Below are 26841 nucleotides of genomic sequence, written 5' to 3' on the forward strand. Positions count from 1 at the left end.
TTTAGAACCAATATCTTTGTTGGAGCGACCAGAGGCAAAGAATCTTAACCATTGTGCTAAACTTACAAAAGAAGAGGTACATAGAAAAGAAGCAGCTTGTGAAAAGAAAACAAAAAGGGATTTTTAAGAGTCAGCTTTTTGCCTGCTGCCTATTTCAAGATAACATACTGCATGCTCAGAGCAAATGGATAACAACTCTTTGAAAAGACATTGGAGGGACCAACAGGCTAAACCAACACAGCTATAAGGTGGGACAAGAGAAGTTATCAGAAGTAGAAAGATACTCATTAAAACATTTTAGTTGTATCCAAATGGGGAAGAAATCAAAATTCCATAGGTTAAATGTAAAAACACAGTAGAGTCCAAGCAGTCTCGAAGGAAGAACTTGCAAAATGCATAAAAACAAGTGCAATGGCAGCCAGTCATGTAGTCTCTAGATACTGAGGGTGTAACAGGATTACTCAGAGAGGCTAAGGCTATAGAAGAAAATCAGTTCCTGACTATGTCTGATTACCCCTTTTTTCTCAAACCATTAGCCACTTCTGATGTTAACCCTGTTTTGAGCAAAGAATTGGACTAGATGACCTCCAGAGGTCCCTTGCAACATTCATTATTCTGTGATTCTATGATTCTATTCTGGGAAAACTGTTACATGATAGATCAAAGATTACCTCTTGTCACATTCATTTTTCAGTTCATTAAAATTGAATGAAATAACACAAATAAACCATAATTCCATAACAAACACCTTTCTTCTGTCATGTATTCAGAGGACAAAAGGACAGATTAAGCACTTTCCTTCTATTTTGTCTATTTGTATCTGTTGAAAACCTTTACTGAGAGTTTAAGAAAAAAGACTCATAAATTTTAGTATTTTAATTTTTGGGGTGCCTACCTTATTTATAAACATTTTGTTGAAGATGTGATTCAATAATAAAAAGGGATCTAAAGAAATGAATCCATATTGGCTTGTACTTCATATGGAAAGAATTTTTAAGTCCAGGGAGGAGAGAGAATCCTCACAGCCAGAATAGTCAGCTGTCCTGATACTGGCTGCAGTACATATGTATCTTCTGTTCTCCTGTTGGACTTGCAGTCCTTCGTGTAAATACTTAAACAGTCTTGACACCATTTATCTGATCTCAGTTTTTCGTTGTCAGGTGAAAACAATGGCTGTACAGACTGTTCCTTTCTGTAATAGTAGTGAGAGTTTCATGAGGACTAATCTGCAGCCTTGTGGCTGAGACAGTCATCTAGGTGAGTGTCTCACCCACATTGTTATCCAGTCACTTGTACATTTGTTATTCTAAGCACTTTGTATTCTTGAAAAGATACTTCTTGTCTCCCAAGGCAGGGTAAAACAGGTTGGAAACATCAGGAAAATAAATAATCATGAGATTGGAAAATTCTTTTTTCCATATTATTGTACTCAACGTAGCTCAAGGAATCTTAGCTGTAAGGGTGACTGAATTTTTCACAAATTTTTCACAAATTTTTCAAAATTAAAGAATTTTAAGGTATTTTATGTTAAAGACCCAAGATTTATCATCCCAGAAACAGTCTACTTCTCAAAATATTAGTAAGACATGCAGAAATAAAAAATAATTTACAAAAAAATCTGTCTAATATTTTTGCTTGGCCTTTTGATTCTGAAGGAAGTATCACAGTGCCTTTCATGCAAGTCAGTTTTTCTAATCCGACTGATATTTTTAAAATATGTTAAAGGAGAAAAAATAAATCTAGCTGAAAGATTGAAAACAATATTTTTAAAACATTTTTACAGTGAATGAAATTCAAAAGTACACAGATATAAAAAATAATCAGTTATAATACAGCACTTTTTCTTATGCTGTCAGTGACTACCAGTCAGCTATTGCAGTAATACTTAAAATGTGTAAAGCTGTTAGTTGTGATGATCTTGTAGTTATTATGGAAATTTGCACTGCGAGGTATGCAAACAGTTAACTAAGCCATATGAATTTTTCTGTGCTGGTTTCCAGAAATTATGCTGCAGGGATCCAGCTCTTTTTAGTTGATGATGCTAGTTTACAAATCAAACTATAATATACCATATAATATGCAAATCTCAGCAAAACAAAGTTGAGCAATAGTAAATACATGATATCGGAATGAAGGTTAAAAAGTATTAGAAAAGTTTCATCTAGTCACAAAAGTCTGAGTTTTCTCCACCTGTCTGATTGTGCTTGAAAGTTTTTCCATAGGGATTCCAAATGCTTCCCTTCTTTTCTTTTCTTTTTTTTTTTTTTGGACTACCTTTGCCTCACCTTTTCTTCCTCCAGCAGGAAAATATGATGGCTGCACTTATTTCCTAATGCTTAATCAGTGGATTGCTTCTGTCCTCTACAAAGATAAAAGTGTGCCTTTTATTGCATGCCTGATTGCCACGAAATTGTGAAGTCAGAATCTTAATGTACTTCTGGATGTTCATACTATGTAACAACCGTCTAGCCCAATGCATTTTATACGTACAACATTACTGAAGATAATGTTCCATGAAGATACTGTATGCAGATTGTAAAAAGTACTTCTTACTTGCCTGAATTGATAGGTGTTTTTATTTCAGTTTACAGTTTGTTCATAATAACACAAAAATTTAGGGAAAATTTAAAATTATATGAATAGTCTGCTCAACTGTTTTACTTTAGCACACTATCATCTCTTTCACCCCCACATATACTCTTAATTTTCTTGTATGCGAATATACTTCATTTACAGGGTAAAAAGTAGAAGCACTGGTGTCTGAAGTTCCCTTTCAGAAGAACATGTATATGAGCATCAGTGGTGCACATTTCTTCATGATACCTCACCAGTTCGTCTTAATTCTGACTTGAAGAGGTATCTCTTGAGTGTTAAGCTTTTTATCTCTTTGCTGAAACTTTCAGTACAGTTGAACAGTCCAAAATATAAAATGCTAATAATTGTTTAATTATTAATGAAGCTATAGTTGGTTATAGTATTAACCTACTAAAGTAATTTTAAATTTTAAATTATGCTTTCTAATTGCTTATTATTATCGGTTATTTTATGATAACATATAAAGTATTGAGGTAATACAGATCTGAACTATGCAGTAAGGAGAATTTTTTTTTAAATTCAAGAAAATAACGTAGCCATTTATGAACAAAAATAGTGAAGAAGAAACATATTTTTGTAAATATATTTTTGCAATTGAAATGAAAAACTGAGACTGTTATTTTAATTGAAATATTATTCTGTCTTCAGTAATCACTGTGAGAATAAATAATTCCTGAAAATATGATTAACAAGCTTCTACTCAGGCTTGCTTTCCCAAGCAGGCTTACTGACAAATTTGAAAATTCCTTCTTCAAAGCACAGTTGTCTCAACTGAATATTCCAGAGCTATTGGAATAACTTTTTGAGCTTTAGGCCCACACTAACCTAAAAACAACAGTAACATTACTGATGGCCAGTCTTTCATTATCTAGGTATAAATATAAAAATTTCCTGGACCTCTGAATTATGCAAATCACAGAAGCCAGTCTCTAAATCCTGCATGAAAAAAGTGGAATAGATCCAAGGAAATGTTCTGTCATGGCTCAGTATTTCCAGAGGGCAGCTTTAGTAGCACAATGAAAAGAATATATACCTCTCTCATTAGTAGCTCTCATATATGCTCCTATAGGCATGAATTTCTTTCGTTCCATGCAACATTTGCATATAACCCCTAAAGACATGAGAAAATTTCACATGGTCAAAATATTAACAGTGTGCAGATAATTCAGAAGTTGTAGTTATCAAAATCTATAACAAATCTATAACAAATCATTTAGCATCTAATTTGCGTTCAGTATCTGGTTTAAATCAGCAAATAGATAAGAAGTAATTGGTTGAAAATGGGTACCAGTAAAACAGACAATCACTATTGGGAAAACACTTTCAAATAGCTAGCTGCCATGATAGAGCTAGACCCTGTGAATTATGGCTGCATATACAAAAATCAGTAAGGAATATATAGTTATTTGACTTAGTCCTATTTGACTTCTCATTGATGGTGGGCCTATATGTAGGAGGAACACCAAGAAATTCCACTTCCAGTTAAGCAGAAGACTGTCTTATTATTATGTTAATGATGACATGATCCAAATAATACATTCTTTTATGGCCCATTTTGAATTATGTCATAATTTGCAATCTGAAACTAAATCACTATTTCATCTGCACTATAGGTTGCAAAGACTCTTCCCTCTCTCTGTAGCTCATCACTATGTGCTGCCTCCTTTTAAAAGAATATAAAGTTTGCAGTTACCAAAGTCATTGTTCTTTGTGTACCTTTATTAGTTGTCCAACTAACGTGTACACCCGCATGTCTATCTATTTCTATCTTGGGGTCTGTTTAGCATGCTGCTACACAGTCAGCTTACAGTTTCATGGTTGTTAGATAATGATTTCAAACAAAATATGATTTCAAACTGTATTTTTCATCATGGTACAAAATGTCTGTTGTTCTAAGAGCCTCACTTGAATCCTGGTAGAATTCACCAGCCAAGACTTCACCAGACTTCTGGTGAAGGGGTCTAAGGTTTTCTTTTCAGCCAAGCTCCCCAAAACAGCTGGAAGCTATAAAAGAATTTCTCTCTGACTTATCTAGGCAGGTCTGAGAGCATTCTCCTATGTAATTTCAGCTCATAATCATGTAAGTCAGTAGTATGGGGAACTATCAGAACAATGAACATCCAGAATAAACAGTCCAACAGTATCAATTCTTATAGTATTTCACCTTCAGTTACTAGGTCCCAGGCCACTAGTTCTCTTAAAAACCTCTTTATTACAACCTCATGAAATAGTGTGTTAAGTAAAAAAGTTTCATGCTTCTTTTCAAAGTAATCAGTTGTCTGGACCAGCATTACTTAATACGCAGTTGCTATGACCAGAGCAATTTTCAATAGTCCTAATGCTCAGAAACAACAGAACTGTCTTCTGTCAAGAAAAAATAATTTGTGCAGGGAACAGAGCTGCACTGGGAGATATCCCCTGTAGAATTTCTGCTGGGCTGAAAACAATCACAAAATTCATCATTTTTTGATAAAATGCATAATGGATTTTGACCTTGCCTCATTAAACAGCAGTACATAGCACATTATGTATAAAATCTTTGACTTACACAATAAACATTTTACAACAGGATGAAAGTGGAAGAGAGGAGAATAGGAATCAAAAGAATCCTATCTTCTTGTTAGATTGCATACTTCTGAAAATTGTTCTGGTTGAAATTAATCTGATCAAATGCTTATGTCTGCAGTGTATAGTCATCCTAGGCTTTCTTTATTTTTCTTTTTATAGAGAGAAATTAAATACATTTAAGGAAAAGTTTATCAGATGTCTAAGATACACATCTAAAATGAGTTGGATAAATAATTCCTTGCAGAAGTGGATTTATCTCCGCTGACCATGAAGGAAGTCCAGGATGACTAGCTCAGGTGTTGAAAGCTAAATTGTTGTTATCTAACATTGTGAGATGAATCCCAGCCTCTGAGACCAGTGTGATGAGACTGACATAAGAACTTGAATAAAATAAAATTGGTTGTGGTAACAGGGACAGGAGGCCCAACAAAAGATCTGAGAATTAATTCACTCTTTGTCAAATACTGTTTCCACTGAGGAATTTATCTCGAGGATGTAGGGGACAGCAACAGAGGAACAATAAACTGAAGCTCAGATGCCATATTTAGACATTTATTGTGGAAGGCTCAGCTAATTTCATGAGATTATACAGTTTCTAGAGAATGGTCCATTTTCCCACAGCTCTTTTGAAACAATCTTTTAAGTATTCTTAGAAGTGGATTTTTTTTCATGTTCTCAAAATCCAAGCAGTCTATCTTTTTGAAGGAGGATTATGTTACTACAAAAGTTTCTCTAGCTCTCATCTATCTCATTTCTTGTTATACTAACCCTTTGCATGTATGTGGAATGAAGGAAAGAATAAGAAACTGAGGATTTTCCATGTTAGAATATTACATGGTATGGTACTATACATGGGCAAGAACTGTGCAGGTAATTTCTCTAAATATGTCTGTTGGTATCACCAGATACCAGTTACTGCATCCTATTCTGTAAGTTTTAGTGTTCGGGAAAAATCTGTGCGGAAGTGAGGGTAAAGATTTACTTTATTAAGTCCATTGCATGTATAAATGTCCCAATTTATCTTACTTGGCAGAGCATGGTAAAATAGTTTAAGATAAAAGGCAACTTCTCTATGAATGTTATGACTTGTGATACAACGATTAGTGAGACAGCAACAAAACTGGTAGTGGCTCATAAACACACAGTATCTTATCATCAGTACAAGGTCCTTGAAAAATGTGCAAAACTGAAAAATGTAATCTGATCTTTTTAAACAAAAGTAGTTCACATTGTCAATATTAACTACCATCTTGTAAATCTACAAATTTTATTATAGTAATGCCAAGTTATATCAGAATCTGTGGTTCTCTGCTAATATATCTTTATACAATTTTCAATATTTTCAGCTAACGGAAAGTTTTGTCTACAGAGGATCCTGGGCTACTGGAACTGATAGTGGCAACAAATTGACGAAATTATTATCTCATTATGGCAGTAGTGCAGCTACATTATGAACTGCCAATGATCAAATCTCATTTTTTATATGAATAAGCAATAAATTAAAACTTTGAAAGATTTTCTGAATTACAGCTTTTTCAATAAAAAATTCAAAAGTAAGATGAATACTGCAAATGTGCAAGGAGATAAATAATAATGTATGAACTTCAGTTTAATTGTAAACTTATACTGTGTTCTCTGACTTGTAGATTTATAGGAAGCTATATAACACAAAAGACTGATGTATTTCTAGAGATGAGGGTCAGAACTGAGAGCCACCAGCTTGTTACAGACACAGGATGGCTCTGCAGGAGACTTAGAAAGAGCTTCTTTAATGATTTGGAGTAATTTAGCAGCTGGGCAAGGATATAATTTAATAAAGTTTTGAAAATTGCATGTGCCGACAATAGTGATCTAATTCCCAGGAGTAAATTCAGAATTGAGAGGAGACCTCATATGAAACCTATCTGAAGGCACTCTTATTTGGGAATATTTTCTTGTAGGGAAGTGGACCAGTTCTTGAATGTGAGATGCCCTTGGAGTTACCTGACTCATAGAAAGTACTTGAATTTACTATATCTATTTTCTTTTTTTACATCCATTGCAGGGTTTTTCTTCTTTTTGTATCAGGGAAATGAGAGCGATATTTCCCACTGTTGCTCTTGATAAGCAGCTTCAGCCTTTGAGGTTTTATTCTCTCAGCTCAAATGTAAACTTTAATGAAAGGTTTGTTGGTGATATCTATACTGTAAAGGTGGAAATCAGTGAATATCCTCATGTTTTAAGGAAGTGCAGTCTAGTAAGATTTCTTTAAATTAAAACAAATGCTTCTTTGAAATACATAATATAGAATGAAGGAAGTGGTATTCCCCTACGAAGTAATTTTTTTACTGCTAATATATTTTTAAATATTAATGTCTGATAAGGAATTGAGAAATCATGATTTCCTTTGCAATATTAAGAACTATTTCACTTTGTATACAGGTTTTGAAGTTTAACATATTTTGGCATTCCAGTGATATGCAGTTTAGTTTTGCAACACAAAGAATGCATGTTGTTACTGAATTGGGGAAAAAATATGCAGAGGTGTTTTTAAATCATGTACTTGCAAGGTAGAAACAATTTATTAACCACTAGTAAGAGTAGTTCTATTGTAAAATAATATTGTTCTGTGAGCTGCAGATTATGAAGTGATCCTTAGAGCTATTTTGTGATGAGGGAGTCAGAATATTATGAAAAATGGGAGGAAAGTTTTGCAATTCTATGTAGGATAAAATAAATTTGTGCCTCCTGCAAATAGCAATTAATGCAGTTGATAAGTTAAAACAACCCCACATTGTGTATATCAAAAAATAAGATATTATGAAAATGTTTTCCAGGCAAAACTTTGTAAGGATTTCTAGTTTCTAGTAACTTTCTATTACAATTATATCTTAATATTTACTTTGTTTTTTTAATTTTTTTTTAATTAACTCAAATAACTAATCAGTCTCTTTTTTTTTCATTACATAGCAGATGGTACGTGAACAATACACAACAACAGCACCAGGGACTAGCCTAGAGAGGCCAAAGAATGAATATGTCTACAAAATTGGCATTTATGGCTGGAGAAAGCGTTGCCTCTACCTATTTGTTCTCCTCCTGCTGATCATCCTAGTTGTGAATTTTTCTTTGACAATTTGGATTCTTAAAGTGATGTGGTTTTCTCCAGTAAGTGTCTTCTTTAATTTTCCATTCTTTTTCTAGTCATATTCTGTTCTTTTTCCTGCCTCACTACTTCACTAATTTCATATGTACATCAGCTTCTCTGTATGAAATACATGGTTCTTTTTTCTTCCTTCTCAATTGTAATTGTACTTATGTTGAAAGTATATGTAAAATATCCATCTTTGAACAAATTTATCCATCTATAATTTCTGTATTAGTAATAATCTTTAAGATAGTGAAGTCATTGATTCCTTTTATTGAAGTGGATTCTAACTGCTGTGAAGAGAATATATTTTACTCTTATCTCATAGTCTCTGTTTAGTTTTTTAAAAATGTGTTTTCTGTAATTTTATCTTCCACAGAATTCTATGGTATTAAGATGTTGCTGTTTTTTCTTAGCTATCTTCTCCTGTTTATCAGTGTCTAAAATTTAACAATTTATTTGGCTGATTAATTAAAGCCCAGAGGTAATTAATACTACTTCATGCTTTAGGCTAAGCAGCTATATTATATATATAATATTATATATTGTATATTATATATTATATATTATATATTATATATATAATATTATAGTATATATAATATAATAACTTTCCACTGTGATATATATGTTAATATTTACAACATATTTTGCATGTAGCAGATTAACAGGTAACTTATGGAAGTCTGCAAGATGTAGCTTTAGTCAGAATGAAATAAAATGCATCAGTGAATAGCAAAGCTAAGCTAATTTGTTCCTAAAATGCAGTCATGATATACAGACGACTTGAATAGAATTGTTACAAGAAAAACAATAATAGTAAATTCCTACTGCTCTGCCCCTGCCATTGAAGAAATTGTTATACTAAAGTTCCAATCATCTATCTTATTATGTCTCTGTCACTAAATGAAGGGCATTTGATGTTCATAGAAGCATTTCTATACTCTGCTTTCTTTTACTTTAAGTTGGTGAATTTTAAGTGCTACTTACTAATATAGCTACTACTGCTTGGATTCCCATGAAGTTTCTTCCCTCACATAAATTTTTTTCAGCACTGTTACTGTCATACATAGTACAGTGCAGAACATCTTAGATCACATACAATTTTTCTGTTTTTCAGTTCATAAGGATGATGTTCACTTAGTGACTGTACATCATAAATCATAGAGAATATCAACAAGTAAAATTACTTAAAATTGTTTTCTGGGTGACTCAGATTTATTTTTTAAAAAGGAATTTTTAAATTTATTTTCTGTTGGTTTGTTTTTTTCTGTATGGAATTGGGTATTTCTATCAGTCAGGTCTAAAATAATAAAATATCATTGGAAACTCCATTTTCAGGAACTACTATCTCCTACTGCTTATCTGCAAGGAAGGCACCAAATACCTCAGTCTGCTGAGGTACAATATTTTCTCATCTTGGCAACAAGAGCAGTGGGATAACTACTCAAGTAATGCAGACTTATATCCTTGCGCAGGGTGGACTATAAATTCCATGATTATAAGGATTTTCTCTAATTTTCTGTTAAAGACTCTGTATTCCTGACATATCCAGTTAAATAGTGACTCAACGGTAACATCTTCATTCATTTAGGATAATTCTACGGAAATATCAAATTCAGATATAGAACAGTAAGAACATTTGTCCAAAGTACAGGCATATGTCACAATTCCCAGCAAAAGTACATGTGAGGCCATGGAAGAACTGAGAAGGTTTTTGCTAGATATTGTTTTAACACAGTGTGTCTGTAAATACAAGAAGTAACTCAGAAGACTTTAGAAATATCATCCAGAAAGTGCTGGTAGCCTCTAAGAAAAGGCTAAGAAAAAGTCTAGATGTTAAATGCTTGTTCAAAGTGTAGAACTCTATATGAAGAATCTGAATCCTTTCTTGTGTCTAAGGAAGTATTGTTTGTAAGGAAAGAGGGTAACAGTTGTAGAAATGACCAACGCTATCATCAATTCTTTTTCCTGAAGGAAGTAAACTTTTATGCCTCCAAGTTTTGCTTAACTGTTTGAAAAAGAGAGAATATATATAATAAATATTTTATTTTTAGCAAATGCTTTAAAGTATTCAGTCCTAGTTTTATAAACACACTTAAATGTTATTCCATTAACAATGTTACCATATAAATAGATAAAAAATATTAAGAACTGTTTCTCTGTAAAATAATACAAGAAAAAAAGTATTATTTTCTAAGGTTGATAGACGTTTAGAAAAAAAGACATGATGAGCATTTAGAAAGGTATTTTTATAATACAGTTCTGCATACAGTTTTTACTCAAAGAAAACTTTCAAAATAGTATGATTTTAGGATGTAGTCTTACTAAGAAAAGATTTTTGAAGTATAGTGCATGGGGTTTTTGGTGCTCTAGTAATTGAATTACACACTTCTGTAGCACAGCTTTTGTGATGAGTCCGCTCCAAGTTGCCAAATTTTTGTTTAGACCTAAAAGTTCATTTTTGTAGGATAAAAGTTCCTTCTGTTTTTGTAAAACATCCTTAAATCTTTGGTAAAATAATAACTTAGAGCATACTAAAATTACATGCTCTGTCTAATCATAGATCCAGATTATAATATTAATGAAACCGTGAACAGAGCTTCAACAGGCTCTGGCATAGAATCAATTCATGGACACATCTCCTGTCTCAACCCCAAAAACAGACAGTGTAATAAATATTAACAAACAAGGTAAGCTGATATTAACAAACAAGGTAAGCTGATAAAGAAAAACATGAAACAGGTATAGACATGGAGCAAGATGAACAAATATATCTACTCCCTGAAGATATTCGAAAGGATGATGAAAAAAGGGCTCTTTTCTGAACTCTATTGTTTCAAAGGCCTTCAGAATTAAACAAACATTACAAAACTGTATGGAATTTTCTTTCATTTCATAAAAGGAGAGCAGCAGATTACAGACCCTGGACTTCAGGAGAGCAGACTTGGCTTATTTAGGGAACTGGCAGGTGAGGTCCCATGGGAGGCAGATCTGAAGGGTAAAAGAGCTCAGGAAACATGGCAAGTCTTTAAAGGCAGCATCATCCAAATGCAAGAACGATCCATCCTGATACTTCGAAAGACAAGTAAATGTAGCAGGAAGACAGGTAGATGTACCGTGGCTTGGCTGAGCAGGGAGCTCGAGATGGAGCTCTGATGCAAAAAGGAAGTATACAGGAAGGAAAAGTTGGGACAGGCTACAAAGGAAGAATTTAAAAACCTGCCTGGGCACGTAGGCATGCTGTCAGAAAAGCCAAAGCTCAGCTGCAGTTGAAACTTGCAAGGGACATCAAGGGCAACAGGAAGAGCATCTACAACTACATTAGTAGTAGAAGGCTGAACAAGGAAAATGTGGGCCCATGACTGAATGGGTTGGGTGATTTAGTGACAGCAGACACAGACAAGGCTGAGGTACTCATTGCTTTCTTTGCCTCAGTCTTTTCCAGCAAGGTTTCTGAGACCTGTGTACTTAGTGAAAGGGTTCAAGGTGAATGACCAGCAGTGGATGAGGGTGGAGTCAGGGATTAATTGAGAGAACGTGACCCACACAAGTCCATAGGATCAGATGGATCCAAGGGTGCTGAGAGAACTGGCTGATGCCCTTGCAAACTCACCCTCTGTCATGTTTGAAAGGTCATGGAGATTGGGGAGATCCCCAACAACTGGAGGAAGTCAAGTGCTGCACCCATCTTCCAAAAAGGCCAGAAGGACAATCCAGGGAATTACAGGCTGGCCAGCCTCATTGCAGTGTTTGTGTGCATGCTCAGTGGTGATCAGATAATTTAACTACAGGGATATTAGTACACCTGTATCTATCTGACATGTAAGAAGAAGTTCTGAGGATCTATATTTAGGAATTTGATTCTTAAATTATTTATATATCTCCCATGCTAACATGTACCCAACATACCAAATCCATATTGACATGACTCTAGGAGGCTGCATGACCGGCAAACAGTTTGGAAAAGACAGTGTTGAGCTAATCTGTCTAACAATGCTTTACACAACTCATAGCATCTGAAAGCTTTACAAAGATTAGCTTCTAAGTAGGAGGTATAAAAAAGAAGTATTTGACCTCTGGATGAGTTTGTTACATAACTGATGCATGATTTTACAGTATAATCTGTGTTTTCTAAACTGCTTGCATTGCTGCAGACTGGTATTTTTGAGTTTGGTGGGGTGTATTTTTCTTTTCTAATTTTTACTTTCCCCTTCTCTGTATATTCTTTAGAGTAAACTAGGTTGATAAGATTGATTTCACATTTTCTCCTGAATATAACAATCTTCAGCTGTCCTCCCTGCTGTCACATGTAAAATTAGTATTCAGGGCCTCAAAACTTCACCCATAATACTGATCCATTACATAACAATCAGTGAAGACTCAGACCAAAACTTTTAAGTCACTATTGCATTTGATAGGTTATCAAGATAGTGTTCTAAAACTCAGGTGTGAAAAATGCACCTGATCAAATGATTACCACTTCTGATCCAAAAGGAATTCTTTTTCAGAGACCCCACATTAATTCAATTATGATAGCATTCAGATGTATAGGGCCAACGATTACTGATAATTTCTTTTTAGCCACTGATGGAGAAACCCGAAGTTCCATGTGTTATTGTGGAAACCACAACTGTCAGGGTATCCTGGAATAAGAAAGGTCAAGGCAACTCTGTGCTGTATTTCATGTTAATAAGGACAAGTAAACATGAAAGAAGAGTTTTTCCCAGGATAACTAGTTGCCTTCCTCCAGGCTGTAGTTTGGCATCTAGCATAGGTTCTTCTCTGACAATTTTTTTAACTGCAGTGTAAGAGAGACAAGCAGGTCTTTATGGCTGTAGCTGTGCTATCAGTCAAACACAGTTTGAATCTGCACTCAATCCCCTATTCTCCTGCCATCCATGTTAAGCCTTACTTGGTTCTGAATCACTAACAAGAGAAAACTCAAGCCCTAATACTAAGCCTTAAAACAATCTATAGCTCACCTTATCACAACAGGAATGAACCTGGCCTGTGAAAGACCAAGCATGCTATGTCCAGTCTAGCAATGCATATTCAAAGCATGGTTCTTCCTAAGAACAGGATAAATTTTAGCCTACTCTTGTGTCTCTGCTTCAGCTGGAAGTACAGATCCAGGCAGTGAGAAGTGGGAAGGGCTGTCTATATGCTTGAACTAGAGATTGGTCTCTACCTCCAGTTTCTGTTTTATGTGCACATATTTCTGGCACTGGAACAAATTGTCCAACTGCAGCAACTGTACTAACAAATGCAGGATTTTCCAAGTATCATCTGAAGATTTTTTTTTCTTCTGGCCCGCTTGTAATTAGTGAGTGCTCTACCCATATACCCATACCCAACAACTTTTATCACAGAGATAAAGCTTTCATAATCCTCTTGGGGTTTCATTGGCAATTAATAATGAACATAGACAAAGTATGAAATATGATTTTTTTAAATTATTTTCCAAAGTTTTCTATAAGGCAATGTCAATTTATTGATATTTAATTGTATGAGAAAATGTTGAAGACCTAACTACATATAATTTGCTAAACAATGGCTATATACATTAGTTAGCAGATAATGATACAAGTCTCAATCTATATATGAGTGTTATATGTATTTTAAAATATATTAATTATATGGTTAAATACTTACATAAACAGCAACTTAAATACTTGGCAAGTTCAGCCAAAGATGGAGAGGATTACTTAAGGAAATACAAGAAATATGAAACTAAGAATGTAAGGAATTAAGAAAGGAAAATTTTAACGAAAATCAAGCAAGACTTTCTGACAGTTAGACTTACTAGACTGTGTAATAGCATGCCATATTAAACTGGGGGTGCCCAATCATTTGGAACATTTAAAACTAGACTAGACAGCTATAAAAATGTACTGTAAAGAACACACTTTCACAGCAAGAGCTCTCCTTCACTGCAAGGACATACACTAATGAACTTGTAGATCCTTTTTGCTTTTTTTCTGGGATGTTATTCTGTGTTTTATCATTAACAGTGAGTGTTCCATGGAATTAGTAACATTTTTTAGCTACATTTTTTAAAAGTAAAATTTAAAAAATGTTTGTTTAATTACTCACAAATTCTCATCCTAAATTTACTAAAACATTCTCTTCTCAGAACACTGATAGTTCCATAATTTCTATTCTGAATAAGCCTGAGCAGCTGTATTTTGCTATTTTTTTCAGTTAAAGTAAATCTAATTTGTCTCCAACCAGGCCACAGTCATTCCCATTGTCTCTGTCAGACAATGAATATTTAAATATTTTGTGCAAACAGGAAAAGCTACAAAAAGAGATATTGAGATACCTATTGCATAAAATCAGTGATCCATGAAAGTAAAGCTTCTCAACAATGTGATATATACATATATATAGCATGTATTTTGCTAAAATAAAAGCATTTGATTAGTCTGAACTATATTATGAATTAATTTATGTTTATGTAAAACAGTGTAGAAAAACACTTGTTTAAATGAAGGAATTTAAGTTTATTGTTGTTGGAATAATTTAAAATATTTTTAAAGAGTTTTAAAAAATCTGAGTACAGTGAGATTGTAGTATGTAAACAAGTTTTAAAACTGGACAGGTGAGCTCAGAAGGGTATGATTGCAGATCCTGACTCTGCTTTGCTAATTTTGAGTTGCATGGGTAAACTTAAATTAAGCTGTTCATGGCAAACCTTCTGCCAGTGAAAAACCAGGCATTCTGGGCTCTTGGTGTGATGTACCTTTTCCTTTTCTGAGCCTTGATACATTCAGTAACTTTGTAACAAACGACTGCACATTTTTATCATTTTGCACATGTATTTTTGCTCGCAGGACCACACAGTTCTATTCTAATGTAGGAATTAAAAATGACAAGGCATGGAGCTCAAGAGTGACCTGAAAAAGATTGTGTTCATGGAACTTTGTCTGTTTTTTTCTAGTGCTATCAGCTGACTTCATAAAAGAGGTTACCCCTCATTACAGATTTTTTATATATCTTTAGATCATCATACAACAAGACTATTACAGAGATTCACATGCTCAGTGAAAATTTACTCTAACATTTCTTAGAATAATATAAGTTCACACAGTGATGTAAGCGAGCAGCGTTTCTAAAATGTGGGACCCAGGGGCTTTGCAGTACATAGCTCCAGGTGCACCCTGTTTGCACCTTGACTGCATGGGAGCCCCATCTCCGGTCCCCCAAGTGCTCTGGTGCTTGCAGGAGTGATGTTTTGTGGGTGCCTTCCTGCTCATCACTCAGCTTCCCTACTGGTGTACTGATAGGAGTGATCAGGGAACAAAGACTGTGAGAGATACTGGGGAGTGCACTTGTTCTGCGATATAGTATCCAAAGAGTCTAGCCCAACATACTGAAATAACCAAAATACAGAGAATTTGAACAACTTGGTTTTAAATTTTATTTCTGTGATCAATATACAAGAAAAGTACATACACGTTCATGTATAAAAATCCCACTGTTGGATCAAAAACATTGACAGTGCACAGTTTCTCAATGGCCATTTATCAAGGTGGGACTACTAGGATGCATCTAGTGTCAAATTATTTTGAGCCTGACACTAAACGACCAGAGTCTGCTGAACTCTCATAGAAATCAGCGAAACTGAAAAGTAATCACTGTTCTCCAATGAGGGCTCCCTAAGACATAAATTTGTTTGTATTGTTTATGTGTCATCTTCCTGTTTATGTATTTTCTGTCATGTTAGTACTTGTAGCTAAGAAATACCTTTTGTATCTTTGTGCAATGTCTAGTGCAAGAGGGCCTCCATCCAGACTGGGACCTGTAAGCACCACAAGACTCAGACAGTACAATAAGTATTATGTAACAGTCAATTTCCTGCTAAACAGATTCAACCTTTGATAAGATTAATCCAAAATTAAAAGTCCATTCTCCTAAAATCTAAAGTGCTCTGGCTGCCAGTCAATTTCAAGAATACTAATATTAGATTGTACTTTTGGAGTTCTGTTCTTTATTGATTCTCTCTCTTATCCCACACATAAATTGTGCTCTGTATAGATTTTTCATAGAGGACCACTATGTAGAAGACGAAAAGATTCAGAATTTAATCTATCATTCTTCAAAAGAATGATGCAATAGCCCATGGCTAAGCCATACGTGAAATTTTTTAATTGGTGAAAAGTAACATGAAATCCAATGAGTTCTATGATTTTTACAAGTCTTCAAATAAGATTTTAAGACTTTCAGATCTATAATAAAGATTCTACTAGTAGCTTCACTACTATTTTTACAGTTCCCCAAATCTGTAAAATCTAAAAGGACATGACCACTCTTACACTTTTTTCCATGCCTTTTTATCTAGCATATGTTTTTCCATTGCTAGCAATTCATTTTAAGAAACCTCTCTGCCCCACCCAGAGAAGTAAATGGAAAGTCATTACATTTTTTGTTCCTCAAAGACCTTCCATAGTTCTTAACAGATCTCCACACCTTATACTTTCCTAGTGGCCCAAAACTTACATCACTGGTTTTGTCTGTTCATTGTTTACTCTGATTGATTGTCTTTCTTCCTTTTCTGTAAACCTCCAGCTGACATCTCCATATATATTCTATGTACACCTTCAATGGTCTCTTTCAAATACTATCATTAGAGAACCATCATAGTAGGTGTTTGTTTTTATATGAAAAAATCTTCTCTTGTTATGGAAAATATTAGGCTCGCCAGCCACCATAACAGGGTCCGACCCTAGGTTCCTGCTGAGGCAGAATTTCGAAGTCAGATTGGAGAGAAATAAAATTTAATGATACACGTGTGGTAATTACAGCTCGAGCTGGGTGCCTCCGAAGAGGGACCCCGAACAAAGAAATCCCTGGGCAATTGTACCCTTACAATCTAAATTCCCCACCCCTTAAGCGATAGTTTGGACCAATAGTAATAGTTAGGTCTGGGGTCTTCCCCTTCTTCACTGGGCCCCTCCATTGTCTCTAGGCAGGCTGCTGCTTTTCTTACCTTCAAGGTTGGCTGCTCCTGCTGTCCATGTAATTTCTTTATCCCTCCAGCTTGAACCGGCGCTGGGGCCGCCTTTTACTTATCTAAGTAAAAGTTCACAGCCTGAGGCCTAAGGCTTCAGCAAATTTAGCTACTAATGCTAAGCAAGTTATGCTAAGCGATTAATTCTAGACAGCTTCAGTCCGATATTCTCTAACACTCTGTGATCACAAATACTGAGGATTACAAATTTTTGTGCCATAAATAAAAAATGGTTATGATGACAATTAGCCAAGGTAACCAAATTTTCACTCTTACACTTTCTTTATCAGTAGTGCTAAGAGGAGGGTAAGGATGGGCAATGCAGAACAAGGCTGGATTGTTATTGGAGAGGAACTATTTTTAGTTGCAATATACTGCAGTGGTTGCTATTTAATATAATAGTATAATCTTAAAATAAATTTGCATAATAGCTGCAAGACAAAAAATACAGAAGAAGATTTAACTCATTCCGTTCACACAGAGCTATGCACAGACTTGCCCCACAGTGCTTTTGGAGAGACATCTAATCTCTTTTTCCTTTTAATTTTCTTCTTGTGTTTGGGTCGTCTTGTCTATTTAGACAGCAAATTCTGTCAGGGTGGAAATGCCTGTTACTGTGTACTTACATAAGGCATAGAGCACTGAGACCGTAAGATCAAATGTGCCCAAGTACAAATGCTAGGATTTACAATATTGAATCAATCCATAGTCTGTGTAATCAGATACACTATACAAATATTCCTGATTCTTCAAAGGAATTCAAGAAATAAACATCATGCAATTGTTCACAAAAAAATCCTTTTTGACAACTTTTACAAATCAAAGGAAAAGACTTTTCCCTTTCTTTAACTAAGTTGCATAATTATAAATGTTAACATAATAAAAATAATTAACCAATCTTTTAAAAATAGAGTTTCTGAATAAATGTACGCAACATTGGGAATAGCAGTGTATTTTTCTATTGTTGAGTAGACTGGTCACATAAGACATGCCAGATGTGATGGCATTCTTACTAGTAGAGTATTATCCAGCTTTGAAATGTCTATCCATGGGGTACAGAACTAGAAATGGAATTTGATCCTTTCTGAACAAGGAAAGAGAGCTGGAACTCAAGCTGTTTTAAGAAGCTATTTTTTCCCTCTGAGTTATACCTGTTTTGATTAATACTCTTCTCTGTTTAAGAAAAACTGTTATTCCATATATCAGGACAAAGAGGACCTGAAGATATCTTGAAAATATGCATCTTAAATATTAATCCTGTTTTATAAATGAAATCTCATCAGAAATAGAGTGATGTGAATGGTATGCTGAATTTGCATCTTCTATAGCCACTCCTTACACAACTGTTGAGTTCATAATAGGCATCTGTATTTTTAGAACATGGAATATTAATTACCTGCATTCTAACTATACCTAGTAAGGTATTTTAGGCCTTATTCAGCCATTTGCTGGCCAGGTGAGATTAACTTCAATGCCAGTAAGTATTAAATAAGCCTCTTGCCCATCGGAGTGCTGCATGCCAATATGCAGCATATGACCAATATCTTTAACAGAAAAAATCCCATTGTCATCTAAGAACAAGAGTCAGATAACCTTCTCTATGTGACCCCAGGAAACAGAATCCTTGCCACAGAAAATGAGATGAGGCATCAGTAATGTTATTACACTGATCACGTACTTAGCTCCAAAATAGATATTGTAAGTCAAACAGAGAGTCTCATCAGATTCGTTACCAATCCTGGTTTTGCTGATTGGTCTTTAACAATCTCTACCCACAGCCCTATTATCTCAATGAAACAGTACACTCTTGTTTGCAAAGCAAGTTCTCTAAATAGTAATTGCTGCAAGAAATACTGCAGTGAAAGCTGGATCTATAAAGCCATTAATTGAACTACCTTTGGGGCACAACAAATGATGTCTCAGTTTGAACTTGTCAAGGTCTTTCCCTGGGTTGACCTAAAAGTAAGGTATAAGTATCCTATAACTACAGAAAGGTATTATCTGAATGAAAATGCTGCATCCTATCTATTCTGAAGTTAATATCTTTGTCAGTTCTCATCAGTGACTACATTATGCATGGACTCTTAATAGTTGGAAAATTTGGAATATTCAAGGAACAGGTATTACAAATCAAATATTCTATTAACTTCTGAGAGAAGAACCACTTTCATTTGAATTGAGTGTGTGTTAAAGCTAATGCTTGAATGGTCTTAAAATTTAACTGTGTCAACCATCCTAACATGGATTTGTCTGTCTTTTTAGTATTTGATCTCTTTCCAAAAGGGGAAAATACACATCTTCCTTTGCAGTTCTTAGCTGATAGACCAGGACCATTTAGAGGAGAGTAAGGACTGCAGTTGAGCCTAGCATGCTGAAAAGATGCAGAAACAGTGATGATATGATATATGAACAAGAGTGGTTGACCCAGTATAGTGAGCCCCCATGTGTGCCAGTTTCTGTGTTGGAAGGAAAATGCAAGTTATGGTTATTAGTTTTATTTGGGTGGCTAGAAACATTCATCATAAACTGAATGAATGTTCCTCATGCACCATCCTCATTTCTAAGGGCCATGTGCCTACAGCAGATGGACCATTACATTATTATAATGGCTTGGGAGATAAATCCCAAATATATCATCTGATGCTCTTTTGAGTCCACAAGCCATAAATTGCATGAGACTCAGCTGCAGTGATACCATCAGGAAAAAGCAAGCCATTGTATGTGCAAGAGACCTAGACCTGCAGCTACTGGTTTCCACTCTGAATAGTCCCATCTCTGTATATCTCTTTCCATGTGACTGTTTTGGTCATAAGCTGGAGCAGCAGGTTTCACTATGACAGCATGTGAAAGAGGGAGAGTTCTTGCATCCTCAGCTTTAACAAAATAGCTCTCAGTGCTAGCCATACAAGTATTGTCAGACTAGCTTTCTCCAGTCCTTTCTCAGTTTTCCAGAACACAGATATTCATAGCCATAAGAAGAAAGCCATTCCACCAGGCCCATCAGGATGACTTTTGGAACTTTTTGGTACTGATGAAGGACTCAGTCTTCTACATCTCCCTGAAGGAAACTTCAGAGCCTTCCTACAGTTTGTGAACATACTATGCTTCTCTACTGGCTTTGTGGAGCCTGGAACTGCTTAACCTTATTTCAGAGGAAAATAATTTTACATTTATCATGTTCTAGAGTCTAAGAGAATGATAATCCAAAATAGTCCTCCATCCAGATGCTCCACAGCACCGCATGTCTTAACTAAGATTCTAGCAGTGGTTGCTACTCGTTTCAGGTGTTTTGGAGTACCCCTATCTAGACAACTGGCTGAATATCTGCCAAATGCCCGTTAGAACTTGATTTCTGACTCAGAGTGTTTTGGTGAGCTTGTATAGGGCTTGAATCCACTCAGAGCTTGAATTTATTGAAGAAGCCCTAGTCTTGGTTTCTACAAGCACTTACATCCTTAAGAACATTTCAAATAATGAAAAAAAAAAAGCTTCTACTACTGTTAAGTACACCCTGTTACTCCAATTAGAAACAGCATAGCAGTTTTGAAATGAGCAGCTGGTTGCACCTTTGTGAATGCTAATGCCAAATTGCATCATTGCTGCCTCAGGGTTTGGCTGTTGCCAGTAGTTCCCACATCAGTCAACTCCTTGCAGCGATAGCAAAATCTGCTCAGTATCTACAGAGATAAATCAATTCATCCTCCTGTTCTATACAGGTCAGTCCTGTATAGAAACCTTGCTGACGGCTTTATCTGAGTAATTAGCAAACACAGAGTCTCATGGTGATAAATGCAACAATGTGTTAGAGCTAAGGGCCAGCACACTCAAGCAGTGGTGGTCATCAGCATCAGGATAGCAGGAGTCCAGATTTACGATACATCCAGTATGTTTAATGAAGCACTTTTTCTTCCTGATCAATAGCTTGTTATATAACTGCATCACATTCTGCATCTAACTTACATTTGGGTCCTTTTCTCAAATCAATAGAAATATTTTTATTCAACGCTTTGAATAGGAATAGAACCACATCCTTGAAACTGAAAGGATCAGGGTTGTTCATCAGTGAGAAAGTAACAGTACTCAGTAAAAAATAATTGGCTTCTCCTAAACTGTGTGTGCTGCAATGTAAGAGGCAGAGTGGTTGCTGAGAGAACATTATGTGTAATTATTATAATCTTCCTTTTTTTGGAATTTATCTTTGGATCTCAGTGCTTTAGGATGGCTATTTATCCTAGAACCTTCTCTTTTACATTTCATATAACTTTTATTTGCCAACTATAAAAGGGGGATAATATAATTTTCCCATCTCGCAGAACTGCAAAACTCAGTACTTTAAAATCATGACACGCTCAGACATTGTGGTAATAAGGGAATTATAACTGTTTATAGGTCACAAAGTTGATAGAAGTAAAGTGCACATTTTTATTGTTCTCATGCATGTTACAGAGTTCATTGGTCAGTCATTAATTTATGCAAGTAACCCAAGTCTAAATTTCCATATATTTATGAACTTCATAAATGGTCAGATGATGAGAATGGTTGATGAGACTCTTAGTTCAGATATGTGAGAACAAGAACATTGTGTCAATAATTAAATGAAGTATCTGATGAAGAAGACAGGACATACTTGAGCACAAACTAATCCTGAGTGATTGACTGGATGGATGAAAAAACAAGAACTTATCTATAAGTTGAAATGTTAAGTTTTGCCACGTGGTGTATTATTCTTGGTGTAAAAGACATCCTATTGTCTACAGGGCATTTTAAGAATAATAATTACTGCAAGATCTGAATCTATTAGAAAATGTGTGCTGAGTAAATTGCATAATCTTCTTTTACAACATCAATTATAGTTTTTTGTCTCTGCTAAAAACTCCTACCTGGCAAAGCCAAAGGCAGGACAGAGATTGCCACCCAGGAGTTTGTTATTTTCCCTGATGTGCTTCAGAGTAAGAATTAAGTTTTACTTCTTGCTCTGCCTTTTTAAATTTCAGATTTGTCAATACCATTTTTACATTTATTCTATAATATACTGTTTGTTTAGTTCCTTGTATTCCAGGAAAAATGTGAAAACCATGTTTAAACCTGATGAAGTTCAATATATTGTAGAATTTGATAAAAGAATGTTAGAAATTATAGAGACTATATAATCTACTTCCACCTGATGGGAAAAGGCATGGGATCAGAGAAGATAATCAAATCCTAATTTCGGTTAATTAAATGAGAGTCAGTTCTCAGTGGTATTTATTTAGAATATCTTGATATTTTCATGTCATATTTTTTGAAAGTGCTTGTCTTAAAACCTATGAGTTTTTATTGGCTGAAATGATCTCTATTTTGAAATACAAGTTAGAAAAGAATAGTATCATGCTCTTTACTTCAAAAACACATTTAGAAGTCACTCAGTTGTGCCTAATAATTGTGATTATGAAAGCCATAGGGGGGCTCTTCACAAGTATTATTCTAGTTTTGCCTCATGAGATTTATCAGTACATACCTAGGCACTTTTTAAAAGCTTTGCATTGTCTTGAATTTAGAAATTCTATTTAACTCAACTGAAACAAGGCAGTACACTATATATTTTAAGGCAGTAAAATATTTAACAGATATGAATCTCTCAATATGATCTGAATAACAGATTCCATAAATAGTTATTAAAAAAGCCTTTTTCCTTAAATAAACCTCTGCTGAGGAGGAATTGCAGTTGTACTCTCCAGTGGAGTGAACTGTTGACTTGATTATTTCTTACCTCATGTAATTTAAGCAAAGCTTCTTTGATTCTCTCTCTTTCTCCCTCTGCAAGCCTGTTTAAATAAAAATAGCAAAAGTTTTTCATTGAAGTCTGCTTAGACATGTTTCCCATTATATATGATCTCTTTGGAGAAAACATACAATAACTAAAAAAATAATCAAAGTTTCTTAAAGCTGAGACTTTTTTTCAGTGGTAGGCATAACTCCTTGTATGAATAGATTGTTGATGTGTCATTAGTGACACACCAGGCACCTCCTCTTCTCTTCTTACATGAAGAACAGTCTGAAGAAATTTGGAGTGGAAATACTTTTTGAATTTTGTTTTGCTTGTTATTTAGCCCTCCCACTTATTTCTTGTAACTTGTGACAGTTTGTACTTCGGAAATTTTTGTTTGTAGCCGAGTTGCAGTGTTGGAATATTTTTTGCCAAGTTTTTTCTCACTTTTTATATAGTGGGTAGCAAGGGGGAAGCCCTTTACAATTTAGCAAAATACCTGTGAAATGTCCCTCAGCTGAAGCCTGAGAGTCCTCAGATGTACCTACTGAAGGAATTCCTCACTGCATTTTTCACCTTATCAATTATATGATGATGGAGAAGGAAAGAAAATAGAGAATAAAACAGAAAGGGGTTGGAAAGTGAAATGGCTAGAATCAGAAGGAAGAGACTAAGAGAGAATGAGAAAAATAGAAAAACTGACAGCAGATGACAAAAAGAGAAAGCAATAGGATTGTATAAGACAAGGGGCCGTGACCTAGAGGTAGAGGAGGAAAAAATAAACCAAGGAAAGAAAAAATGAATTAAAAAGAAAGACATAAGTATTGAAAAGGGGAGAAAATAAAAATCCCTCTTCTTCCCTTTAATAGGTTCAGAAGTATTGCATTTCCTGTAAAATATACCATTCATAGGACAGATCTTGAGAAATGATCATAAAGTTTATTTTATGTGAGTACTCATGTGTGTAAAATTTTATTGTTTGTGACAGAAAGAACGTACAAAGGGTATTTGAGCATGACCACTAAAATTGTACTTTATTTTAAGTTAATTTCTGTAATATTGCATTTTTTTCTCAGAATAATTTAAAATTTACTTTAAAATATCCCTATTTCAGCACCTTTTTCTTGAAAGCTACAATTTCTCAAATAAAAATATTCCTGGAATAAATGAGGAACTGTCAAAATTTTAAATGCATTAGTGCAGGTGTCTTTATTGGTAGACTGGAGGCAAGGAGCTCTGGAGTGGTTGCATTTATGTAATGAACAAAAAATAAATACAGCAACAATACTAAAACATACATAATTCATGCATCTTCTCCCTAGACTGGAATGGGACATCTGCGTGTTACAAAAGAAGGTCTTCGTCTGGAAGGGGAATCAGAATTCTTATTCCCTCTTTATGCCAAAGAAATTCATTCTCGAGTGGTAAGTGGATAATCTTTTGATAATGCTAAAATAAACATAATGCACTTACGAAAAGTTGAATTTAGGCTAAGTCCAGGCACCTATCAGGAAAAAACACACACGCACGCACACACACAAATATATATATATACACATTTTTTGCATGCCATTAATAATATATTGTGAAGATACATATAAATATGCTATTGAATATATGATGGAAGAACATAGCAAATATTTTATAAACATGATCAAGGTCAATGCTCAGATACTATGGCAGAATTAACATTTTTTTCTTAGGCATGTCATAAGAAATTGCCTATAAGGAAATTATTATGGTCACTGTACATAAGCAATGCTAAAATTTTAATAGTGCTGTAGAAAGTTTTGCAATGTTTTTACTGAGACTACTTTTTATGACTGTTTCCCTGTGAAATCACTTGTTTTGTTTATTCATCCAATGAATGCTTAGAGAATAGTTTAAATACCTCTAAAATTAGTGGATTCTATTGGAAAAGTCATAGTTCTGCTAATAAGTTCCATTTTTGTAATTTCTAGGACACAGATACTTAATGTATGATATTATATATATATATATACACACACACACAAAAAATGTGAAAGACTAAATGGAAAGATTTAGTGTTGAATTTTGTTTAAATAGAATTTTTTATTAATAGTATTGAGTTAGCAAAGAGAAATAACATACCTGATAAGAGAAAATATTTCACAAGCAGACTGATTTTAAATTAGCAATGAGAATTGGTATGGTATGGAAGATTTTTGTTGTAGTAATGTGTTTTGATAAAGAAAGAGATGATGAATTGGTTTTGAAGTATTCAGGTTAATTTTGAATTTAACTCAGGTGAATTTTTTGTAGAGCAAAATCTATTTCTGGTCAAAGAAACAAATACTTCTAAGAACTGTTTTCTGTCACTCAAACTCTCACAGAACAAATCCATATTTCATGAGCAATATCATCAGCCTATGGGACAATTTCACCAAGTAAAGTACTGTTCAATGACAGCAAGAGCAAAATATGGCTCTTTCATTATTCAAAACATATAACCATCCTTACCAGATCCATTAGGAAGAATAGTGAATATGTGTCTTTCCTGAAAGTAGGGAAAAAGTGTTTGTATCTCTATAGCAAAAGAAATGTAAATAAGTTTATCAGAAGACATGGCTGATATTGGTGTTAGGATGACATTGTTAAAATGCTAAATTACTAAAATTCAGCAATATCAACATTTTTTTTGTCTATTAAGTTTTCTTTTTCCCTCTTTCTTCAATAAATATTTCCAGGAACAGCTCTTATTTAGAGAATGAAGTTGCATCACTAAATCTGTATTTCCTTTTTGTTCCTTTCGCTGTATTCTTTTCTTATTCTTTTCTGTCTCATAAGCAGTGGGAACACTATTTATGTGCTTAAAAGAATTTCCCTCAAGGTTGTTTATCCAGTATGGCATGTAACTTTTTTAAAACCAGCACAGCTAATACTTAAGAATTCCCTCTGCCCAGAAAAATCTTTTTGCAATGTTGAGCTACTTTTTGTGCTCTTTTAATATTCCTGCTAGTTCTTAATACATTTGGTACAATATAGGAAGAGAGGTGTGGCAGCATCTAATATAAACATAGCTGTCTTATGATCCATTGTGATCATTAGTAGCATGCATTAATTAGAGCCTTCAGGCTACGGGATGTCTTGCCCCCTATGAACTGATAACTCATCAGGTCTTTTTACTTGTTTGTTTGCCTTTTAAAGTATTTTAACTCTCTAGAGGATTAAATGCCTGCAGCTTGATCTCTTGGGTGCCTTTCTATACATTTATTCTCATAAAATTGCTTATTTTTTATGATTTCTTTTCCTAAGTTCCTCTGTTAGAGAATTGGGCCACTCATGGCTATCATAGCAGCTTTCTTCCTTGCCTTAATAGTTGTCTCCTTGCAGTCTCTTAACAGCTTTTCTCACCTAATGAGGTCTCCAAAGTGCTAAGAAAATATGCAGCAGAAAATCGACTTGCTGTGCATCATCTCTGGAGCCTATTACAAGTTTATGCCTTCATTATGAGTCCAACAGAGTTGTGGGCAATTCCTTTGCATCTTAGCTAATACATATTCATGTCAAGATAGAGAATGAGCATTTAGAAATATGTTACTAGTTGTAATTAGTCAACAACATGTGTGGAAACTGCAGATCCAGAATACGGTTTATTTGCACTTAAAATCAATATTACTAATTTATTTTTGAAATCAACCAACAGCAATCAAATAAGTGTAATAGAGATTCCTACCTTTGTGGGTCATTTGACACATGTATTTAAGTGTAATATATTTACCAATAGTCTTTTTTGACCTTTCTTCTCCACACCATGCTAATCTGTTACCG

The 26841-nt window shown here is 34.6% G+C and overlaps 1 protein-coding gene across 5 annotated transcripts in view; it reads left to right on the top strand.

Moving 5' to 3' along the window:
* The window catches only part of SGCG (sarcoglycan gamma), a 146510-nt gene that overhangs the window by 63873 nt on the left and 55796 nt on the right, over nucleotides 1-26841 (top strand). For 4 of the 5 annotated variants that reach the window (XM_067290434.1, XM_067290442.1, XM_013962162.2 and 1 more), the window contains 2 exons: nucleotides 8113-8310; nucleotides 24372-24473. In XM_067290434.1, the coding sequence (XP_067146535.1) occupies nucleotides 8116-8310; nucleotides 24372-24473 (297 nt within the window). In that variant the 5' untranslated portion in view covers nucleotides 8113-8115. Of the gene's footprint in view, nucleotides 1-7102; nucleotides 7161-8112; nucleotides 8311-24371; nucleotides 24474-26841 lie in introns of those variants that run through there. The other variant, XM_067290447.1, reaches the window with a different exon arrangement.

The sequence above is a fragment of the Apteryx mantelli genome, chromosome 1 (genome assembly GCF_036417845.1).
Source record: "Apteryx mantelli isolate bAptMan1 chromosome 1, bAptMan1.hap1, whole genome shotgun sequence".
Lineage (NCBI taxonomy): Eukaryota > Metazoa > Chordata > Aves > Apterygiformes > Apterygidae > Apteryx > Apteryx mantelli.